The sequence below is a fragment of the Abrus precatorius genome, unplaced genomic scaffold, assembly GCF_003935025.1.
Source record: "Abrus precatorius isolate BTA unplaced genomic scaffold, Abrus_2018 Scaffold11, whole genome shotgun sequence".
NCBI lineage: Eukaryota > Viridiplantae > Streptophyta > Magnoliopsida > Fabales > Fabaceae > Abrus > Abrus precatorius.
This window is the reverse complement of record NW_020874303.1, coordinates 18,297,228-18,307,267: the sequence shown is the minus strand read 5'-3', so window position 1 is coordinate 18,307,267 and position 10,040 is coordinate 18,297,228. Positions and strand designations below refer to the sequence as shown.

The 10,040-nt window shown below is 35.1% G+C and overlaps 2 protein-coding genes across 2 annotated transcripts; both read left to right on the top strand.

Moving 5' to 3' along the window:
- The first annotated feature begins 2,630 nt into the window (after positions 1-2,630).
- LOC113855027 lies at positions 2,631-5,770 on the top strand. Its single transcript, XM_027486460.1, has 2 exons — positions 2,631-3,022; positions 4,053-5,770. Exons 1-2 carry the CDS (start codon positions 2,906-2,908, stop codon positions 5,310-5,312), a joined length of 1,377 nt encoding a protein of 458 aa, XP_027342261.1. The 5' UTR covers positions 2,631-2,905; the 3' UTR covers positions 5,313-5,770.
- A 1,755-nt stretch (positions 5,771-7,525) lies between these two features.
- Positions 7,526-9,600, top strand: LOC113855237 (BTB/POZ domain-containing protein At5g41330). The gene has a single exon (XM_027486789.1). It carries the CDS (start codon positions 7,812-7,814, stop codon positions 9,189-9,191), a length of 1,380 nt encoding a protein of 459 aa, XP_027342590.1. The 5' UTR covers positions 7,526-7,811; the 3' UTR covers positions 9,192-9,600.
- The last annotated feature ends 440 nt before the right edge of the window (positions 9,601-10,040 follow it).

Sequence of the window (10,040 nt, the reverse complement as noted above, 5' to 3'; positions counted from 1 at the left end):
TATATTAAGTAGATATTAATACAGTTTATATGTATTTACAAATCTAAGTTACTTCATATTTTAACTGATTAAAGCTACGATTATCTTGTACAGAGTTTAGTTGAGCATTGATTATTCATGAATCATTTTTTTGCTTCTTTAGTTTTTGTTTCCTGTTTATTTTCCTTTATATATCAAATTCTTGTTGACGCATATGATGAAAATTTCAAAATATATAAAGCAATTTAGCAAACACTGTGGGTATGAAAGGTAGATTATTCAAGTTCTTATTCAGTGTAATCTGCGTATTTATGGTTGTTTAAACTTTTTGGTAGTCCTGATAGTATAGATCAGTGTATGACAGATGCCTTACAAAGGCTATGGAGAGGGAAGGTCCCTCTTTAGTGTATAGTATTTTCATGGCAATTGTTGTTGAATACATTTTTTTGTAAAGGTTTGCTGTCTGATCGTGGTGTTCAAATTGATGATATAACTTGTTGCTTCTGTCATGATTTAGAGGAACTTTCAACTCATTTATTTTTAACGTGCTTAGTTTCATCTCAAATCTGGTACTTTATTGCGCGTTGGCTTGAATTCTTACTGGTTTTGCCTTCAGATTGATCGACTCACTTACTTTTTTGGATTAGTGTTAGCTGTAGTAAAAGAGAAGAAATATACTTATTAATTGTTTGGGTAAGTACATTGTGGTCTTTGTAGTTATAGAATTGTGCTTTCTAATGGTGTTTTAGATGAGAGGGAAGTCCTAGATTCTATGGTTCTGAGGTCCTGAAAATGACTATCACTTGTTAGTAAGGGAGAAATTATTTTATTAGCTGATTGGTATTTGAACCCACGAAATTATATCTTTCTTAGCCTTGTATAAATATTTTTTTTTCTTTTTATTTCTCTGAGTAAGTAATTTTTTTTATGTAAATAGGTTTTGAGTTCCCCTTGAACTCTCTCTAATAATATATGTTTTGCCTATCAAAAACAAAAAATTTAGCAAACACTAAAATGTTTCTGTTGGGCCTTTTTTACACCTGTGGGATAATTATCTTTGAAAAATACTAAATTAGCATAACTCTTTAAAAATAGAGTAGGTTATATCCTCATTTTTTTTTTATTTTATGAAAATAAATTAATTTGTGACAACTTTGATCCGCTAAAAATAAGTGTCATGGTTAAAAATTACATTATAAATGTCATAAATTATTAACAAAGAAAAATTAAATTTTTTTTTTCAAATTCACTAATTTAATAATTTTCAAAAAGAAATTATTCCACAAATGTAGAAAATCTATTTCCTATGCATAAATTGGTAAAGGAATACAAGTCAGGGTACTCATGACATGACTAAACTGGTCTGAAAGGACTATAATTCTAGAAAATGATCTTTTTGGTTGGATTTAGATTTTATTTGCTCGTTTCCAGAATGGGGAGTTGTTTGATGCTTGGTTTTTTCCTAGCATGTTAGTTCAACAACACAACAAAAATTCAACCTCGTGGATAACTAAATACCAATAAGAAAATAGTTTTGTACTTTTGTTAATGCATCTCACCTTAAGAATTTAAAACAATATTTTTTTTATTTAATTGTCTTAATCACTTAAAAACACTACATATTTATTAATACTTTTATATTCTTTTACATGGGTCTTAAGAACCCATATCAACTAAAAAAACTAAGAAAATTAGCATCATATCTCTAAATTCACACATGAAAAAAAAAAACAGGGATTTAATAACGATTTTGAAAAGGTTGATGATGATAAAGAAGAGAATAAAAGAAAGAGAGTTTGGGTTCATAATGATCTTTTGGGCATGAATTTCAGAGAGAAAGAGTAGTTAATATTATCTCATAGAAAATATTAAAAAAATGGATTAAGAAAGAGAAGGATAAGTGAGGGATTGACCATTCGTGCAAGTTATTTGAACGTGGGGGGTGTAAAAGGGATGTGGGGCCCACGCGTTGTGAGTGGGATGGTGCTGCGCACGAAAGCCGTCCAGAAATGGCTGTGCACACGTGCACTGCTAACGTAAACCATCACTCCTCTCTTTTCATGCCCTCTCTGTCTCTTCCCAACTACACATTCATTTTCATTCCCCTCCCTGTTTTCAACTTATTTGATTTTCATTTCTTAACAAAAAAAAATTATGTATTTTAATATAAATGTCTCACTTAAATCAATTTTCATATACATCTTCATTATTTTAAATTAAATGAACACATGTTAAGAAAACAATAAAAGAAAAATAAATACTTTTAATATTTTTCATTTAGTAAATGATATGTGCAGTAAAAATTATACTTTTGCAGGGAAACTTTTTCCCTGAACTTTCTCATTAAAGACAGTAATGTGATGCATGTGTCTCATTTTGACTATATGTTGATAAAAATTGCACTAGTATTCTAATTTTGCATGTAAATACCAGAAGAGTTATTGTGTGCAAATACAGTTTAATAATAAACATTAATGGACGGAAATTACAATATGGGGTTTGATATTTTAAAACATTTTGGAGTGGAGGAGAAAAGAGGGTGAGACTTGAAGGGTAGTTAGGTAAATCCAAGACATTTGTAGCATCACATGACAATTAACAAATGTACATTAAGCAATATATATAAAGCAAAGCCAGACCAAGTCTTCGTTAATCACATGAGGAGCAAGTCATTGCCGTGTTTGACCTCAACTCAAAACAGCGTTGTACTCACACACGACACAAATACACGGCAACGCATCTCACGGCACAACACACACACACACAAAAACCCAGTTTTTATTTTCCCACTTTCATAAACTCAACTCAATTCCTTGTTCTGTAATCTACCCTTACAAGATTTTCTACCTCTTTATGCTAATCTCCTTCCTCTCTCACCCCTCAACGCTCAAAACTTTGATCGGTGAAAGAAAAAAACAACACAGAGATGAGAGGGGCTAATGGGTATGATGGCATAGCCGTTAACAACACTTTGGACACTATAAACGCTGCTGCTTTTGCCATATCCTCAGCCCAGAATCGCGTTTCTCAACCTTCTGCCCAGGTATTATAATCAAGTTAACTCCATCATTTTCAAGTCAGTTTTGGGAAAAAAAAAGTTTGTTTTTTTTGGGTTTTGATCATTTTGATGCTTTAGACCTTTATTGTTTTGGTTATTTAGGTTTCTTTTTTCTTGGTCAGGTTTTGTTGTGTGGAGCGTGACACTGTTTGGTTGAATTTATTATACAATTGATCTCTTCACTGAAAAAAAAATAATCTTTTCGTTTTCTTTTTTTCTTCTTTCCCTTTGTACACGAACAATAAAGTAGCAAACTTTAAAAGATAGTAAGTTCGTGAAAAAATAATTAAACAATGTTAGGATTTTCCTGTGCTTAGTCTTTGGCTTCGGTAATAACATAGCGTGTAAAGTTGAAACTCATCAGTTCTCCCACTGTTTCTTCTTTTGGTTGATATCAGTCGTTTTCTTGATAAGTTACTGGCAATAAAATGATAATAATATATATATATATATATATATATATATATATATATATATTTATTTATATTTAGAATTATGTGATACCTTCTCTGTGGAGGCAGAGTATTTGCAAGTTGGAAAGCAATTGGTTATACGCACTGTTTAGTGAAATTAACAGAGGAAAATTCAATTCAATTGGCTTTCTCATTTTTTGGGTTACCGAATTCTCACTTTTTGACAATAAGATTTATGAATACCTAAACTAAACTTGAGGTAGGTAATTATCAAGTGGAAGATTGGATCCGATTCCTCATACTTGTCTGGATCTTTAACTTACTGAATCAATTTCCAAGAAGTGATAGTGTTTGTCCTGATTCCTGCAATGTATGACAATTATTTGATTCCTAACATTTTTCAATCTGCAAACAATGAGAAAGCCTTGCAAGAATAACTGTGTATGTTTCTTATTCAATCTAGGTCTATCGATACTATAATTAAGTCGTGTAACATGTTTCATTTTGTATTAACCTATCAGTAATTGGTACTTTCAGATGCATCAATGAAACACTTAGTGTCTTCTATGACTGGGACTTAAGTCTGCTGCTTTTGCTTGCAGAAGAAAAAATGGGGAAGCTGGTTGAGCATATCGGGGTGCTTTGGATATCACAAGAACCGGAAGCGCATTGGGCATGCTCCCCTTGCTCCAGAAACAACCCCCAATGGAGCAGATCCTGCTGCAGCTGTTAGTTCAACTCAAGCACCTAGTATAACACTTCCCTTTGTGGCACCTCCCTCGTCTCCTGCATCGTTCTTTCAATCAGAACCTCCCTCAACTGCACAGTCCCCGGTTGGAATTGTATCTCACACTTGTGTGTCTGCCAGCATGTACTCTCCTGGAGGCCCTGCCTCAATCTTTGCCATTGGCCCTTATGCTCACGAAACCCAATTAGTGTCACCGCCTGTTTTTTCGGCATCATCTACTGCTCCTTTCACTCCACCTCCTGAGTCTGTCCACTTGACTACACCTTCTTCGCCGGAGGTGCCATTTGCTCAACTACTTGACCCCAACAACCGGAACAGTGAGACCTATCAGAGGTTCCAAATATCTCACTATGACTTCCAATCTTATCAGTTTCATCCTGGAAGCCCAGTTGGTCAACTCATATCCCCAAGATCTGCCATCTCGGCTTCTGGCGCCTCATCGCCGCTGCCCGACTCGGAGTTCACTGTTGGTGGTTCTCATATCCTTGATTTCCAAAGAGCAGACCCTCCCAAGCTTCTTAACTTAGATAAACTTTCTGCCTATGAAAAGCAAAAGTCAAATCAAGGTTCTGGGTCTCTGACCCCAGATGCTGCAAAGTCCACAACTCATGCTGGTTTTGTTTCAAATCATTGGGTTTCTGAGATCAAAATGTCCCCACATCCAAGCAATAATCGCCTGAGTGAGATTAGTATAAATCATAGGGTTTCATTTGAATTATCTGCACAGAAAGTATTGAAATCTGTGGAAAACAAGCCAGCAGCATCAGCATGGACTAGAGTCATGTCAAAATTGAAAAACGATGCTGCAACAGCCCACAAAGAAGAAAATTCAAGAGAAACCGTGCGTGATGACAAACAAGTAGTTGCTGAAACTCACAATGACACACAGAAGCAAACCACTTTGGGTGGAGATGAGGCAACAGTTCATGAGAAGGATCATTCTGTAACTCTTTCTTCTGCTAAAGAATTCAATTTTGATAATGCAGATGGAGGAGATTCTCTTGCACCAAATATAGTTGCTGATTGGTGGGCTAATGAGAAAGTTGCAGGGAAGGAGGGAGGGGCCTCTAAGGATTGGTCCTTTTTCCCAATGATTCAACCTGGTCTTAGCTAACCAATAAGGACTCACACAGTGGCTTCTTGTTGAAGGACTTGCTAGAATTTGGCATTGGTTTTTAGTTTTGTGTCATGCTGTTTGGCAGAATCCAAAGGCACACTTGCTAAATTGAATCATAGTAAATTAAGATTGGGAAGTCTAACACACTGATGGGGTTCTTTTTTGAACTCAATGGCCCCTAAAATAGTGAATTTGCATAATATATATGTTGTAGTTGTTACCATGTTTGGTTTAGAAATAGCTGTGTACATTTTTAGCATCTGTACTCTCTATCCAGTTTATATATAATAATATAGTTGACTTCGATTACAGGCTAACCAATGATGGCGATTATAATAAATAGCTGACAATCGTGATTGGTTTGATTATATGGGTACAGCAAATTTGTGAATGGGAATCTAATCATCTCAAGAATCCTTACACCTAAATGACCCTTTATGTATTTTTAAGGGTTCTTAAATATTTAACTATTTAAGTACTTGCAATGCATTCTCCAAATGTTGGCAACATTTGCAGCGTTCTTAGATTTCGCTTTAGTAATTAGTAATTAGTAATTTTCCGAGTTTTTAAACATGCCAAGGTTCAATACGGCATTGATAGATCCAATAATTGGGAGACAGATTCCCACATTTGGACTTTTGTGATCTAAAGTAAAAGACATGTATCCTCAAATAAACAATTATACGTTTTGGGTACATTTAAAATAAAACATAATAATAATAATAATAATAATAATAAATGAGACGCTTGTTTTGATTTATGTTGATATTAGTTTGAAACACATCAACTTCAATACAACAGAAAGTAGTTTCTATATTGTGAACTCACGCTGGTTGTGGTTAACTCCAAATCTAAACACGTATTAAGATAATTTTTCGGTAATATGCTACAGTGGCTCGCTTTTAGTTTTAGGTTCTTCATAGAGTTGTTTTTTTTATTTTTACACTGTCGGAATTGAAAATATGAAACTTCGAAAATTTAATTTCTAGAAGGACGGTTATTCTTATATTTTTTGTTGTCAAACGAGTAATTGCTGATGGTGCCTTTGCGAGGGACGGGTAAAGGCCCAATAGTTATAACACTTATGCAACGCCGTTACCCTAACTTCAGAACCTTAACTTTAGGTCCAGTCCAGCACCACCATCAAGAGTCCAGACAAATCCTACTTATCTTTTTCCATAAGATTCGTAGATGTTTCCATTTTTTTATTTTACTATATATGTGGATGTTTGACCATTGCATTTTGTTGACTCAAATAAAAGACCATCACAATTTACATTTTAATCGTTAAATGTTCTTTCAATAGTCAATATTAAATATCAATATTGAATAATATATTTGAATATCTTCTAATCATTTAAATGTAAGTAGTAACAAACATTTGGTTTTTTCAGTGTAAAACAATAATATTTCTCAATCGAAAGTATAAAAATTATCAAAGTAAAAAACACTGTCTTACTACAGAATTAAAAATTAAATCCCTATTAATATTTCTAACAAATTCAACTATTTATTATGTGTCAAAATTTTTCAGTAACCTTTAGTTATTATCATTCAAGTAAAAATGTAAAAAAAATCTAATGGTCATCCAATAGTGAGTAATATTATTAATTAGATTGACTTACTAATAACTGACCATTAAAAACATAATTGAACTTTTCCTTTCGTATTTTTTACGAATCTCCGAGTCACGACTTTGTAACACTCGGTCTACTAAGCATAGGTATTTACAGAACCTTTTAAACGTGTATTCTAGTATTCTACAAAGTTAGAGCAATAGCATATTCTCCCGTAAATTTTTCTATAAATTATTTTAATATCTTATAAAGTAAATATTGAATATAAAATAACTACATTTAATATTATAAAAACACTCAATAATGAATTCATTTTATAAGTTGATTAGTCAAAAATATCCGTTATGTTTTTCTTCTCTGACTAACAAGCTGTGACTATTTCATTTGATTCCCTTTTCATAAAAAAAGAAAAATATCCTCAATAATACGAAGACTTGGGCACCATATTTGACTAAGAACCTTGATAGTTTTCAAAAGAATAAAAACACATGCAACAATAAACAGTGACATCCACGTACGTGCGGTTAAACTTGAAACTGGACGAAAAATGAAATGGTCTATTTGGGCAGGCCAATAAAATATATAGTTTTATATAGAAAGAGAAAGAAACATTGGCAATGTACTAGAAGGCAGGACCAACTTTGCATTGACCAAAATAGCGACTTTTTGCATATGACCTTCTAGAGTTCCAGATCCTACAGCCACGCCAAAACCTACTACTAACCTCTCAACCATTCTCTCTCTCTCTCCCATCACGGTTCACAGTATATAAAAGCCCCACTTTTCTCTACCATTTCAACCACACCCAATTCCCAACTACCATCCCCAACCTCGTTTCCTTCCATTTAACATCTCACTACTTTCACGTCTGCGAAGAGAGAGGAAGAAAATAAAAGTAGAAAGAGGAAATCAAATAACGATGCCACCATTCGCAGGCTCTTTCCCCCAACTACAACCAAAGCCAGATTCCAATGTAGTCTCCATCGACGTGGGTGGCCAAGTGTTCCAAACAACGAAACAAACATTAACCTCCGCAGGTCCTAAAACATTCTTCTCAAAGATCGTGGAAGCATCGCTGCTATGCACACCCTTCATAGACAGAGACCCTGAAATGTTCTCTCTCTTGCTCTCGCTCCTCAGAACCGGCAACCTTCCATCAAAAGCCAAAACCGTCGATCTCCAAGATCTAATCTTAGAGTCCCAATTCTACGGCATAGAGAACCTTCTCATCAATTCCTTCTCCAACCCTTCTCAATTGGAACCCTTCAACCTCCAAAAATCTCTCCTTTTGCCCTTAAACGGAAGAGACTCGCCCTCCACCCTCGCCACCACCCCCTACGGCTCCCTTCACGTCGCACACGGCAGCAAAATCACCTCCTTCGACTGGTCCCTCCGCCGTAAATCGACTATCCTCACCCACTTTACCGCCGTCGATTCCCTCTTAGCCATCTCGCCGGAGATCGCCGCCGCCGGCGCAAACGATTTCTCCGGCCTCCAGATTCTGGATTTGGAAAAGGGGCGCGTCAGGGAAACCCTAAATTGGGAAAACGTGACCAAATCGGGCTCCACCGTCCAAGCCATCGGATCCTCGCCGGATCAAATGTTCGTGAGCTTCGAGTCTTGCCGGAGAAACTCGAATTCCATATTGGTCTACGATTTGCACACGCTTAGCCCCGTGACAGAAATCGGGCACAACGAAATCTTCGGCGCCAACATCGATTCGGCGATTCCGGCGACGAAGCTGCAGTGGGTCGAAGGTTACAACTTGTTGATGGCTTCTGGGTCCCACAGTGGTCCTTCTGGTGTTTCCGGTAACATTAGGTTATGGGATGTTCGGTCCGGTAACGTGGTTTGGGAGATGTCGGAGAAGGTGGATTGTTTTGCTGACGTGGCGGTTTCTGATGCGTTATCGGTTATTTTCAAGGTTGGAGTCAATTCGGGAGAAGCGTTCTACGTGGATTTGCGGAACCTAAGCAATGAGAACACGTGGGTGTGTCTTGGAGATAAGAGGAAAGTGATGAATGGAAAGAAGGAAGGGTTTGGTTGCAAGATTGAAACGCAAGGAAATCAAGTGTTTTGTACAAAGGGTGGAGATGTGGAGTTATGGTCAGAAGTTGTAATGGGAAATGTTAACAAAGGTTTGGAAGAGAGGATCTTCAAGAAGAACTTGATGGGGAGGGTAAGGGATGTGGGTGGTGCTAAAATCACCAACTTCTCCTTTGGTGGTAGTAGGATGTTCTTGACTAGGAAGGATCAAGAATGTGTTGAGGTGTGGCAGAGTTCGTCTAGGGAACTTTGATTATATTTACGAGGTTTTAAGTAGATGGTTAGTTATATCATGTACATTAACATTGTATGGATTGGGCACCATGTTGTCAACTGTTTTAATCTTCGTGAGACAAATCAATTTGATGCTTGCCATGCACCTTACACTCCAACTTCTCATTCATGCTCACACTGTTTACGACCATAGTCGAATCCATGTTCCAACTTCATTCCGGTGCATTGTAGATCGGTCCATTAATCAATTCAAACGTCCATTTCCTCTTATTCTTATACTTCAATTCTCCTCCCAACTTGTATTCATAACTGCTGTCTTATAGCATTCTGATTTTATACAGAGAATTTTATGTTTGGGTTTTTTTTATCAAAGTTAATTTTATTTTTTAATTTACATTATAAATTATTAATGAAAAAGAAAACATAAATTTCAGCAAAGAAAAAGAAAAATATTAATGAAAAACGGCAGAAAATGTTTCACCTTTTGCCAGCCGAGATTGCTGACGGAAAAGCAAAAAGACCTTTAATATAAGAAATTAATTTTATATTTTTCAATAAAATTTTAGGTTTTAATGAAAATGTGTAATTTAAAGATTTTTTACTAGAGAAAAAGAAGAAGAAATCACCAAAATATGGTATTTTTAGCTAAATTAAAAATGCTATGAATTTGTATAAAATTTTCCATGAATGACTTTTAGAAAATTTCAAATATTTTATTATTATTTTAAAAATTTTCATTAACGAATTTTTTATTTTTTAATATTTTTTTAAAAATTGGTATTAACAATTTTTTATAATTTACCACTTTATTTTTTATCTCTAAAATTTTTTATTTACACTATAAATTGTTAATGATAATTTTTAAATC

Excerpts from the sequence above, each read along its gene's own strand:
- LOC113855027 (XM_027486460.1), top strand. The coding sequence starts at position 2,906 with ATGAGAGGGGCTAATGGGTATGATGGCATAGCCGTTAACAACACTTTG. Across the intron at positions 3,023-4,052 it reads TTTCTCAACCTTCTGCCCAG|AAGAAAAAATGGGGAAGCTG; the intron begins GTATTATAATCA and ends TTTTGCTTGCAG.
- LOC113855237 (XM_027486789.1), top strand. The coding sequence starts at position 7,812 with ATGCCACCATTCGCAGGCTCTTTCCCCCAACTACAACCAAAGCCAGAT.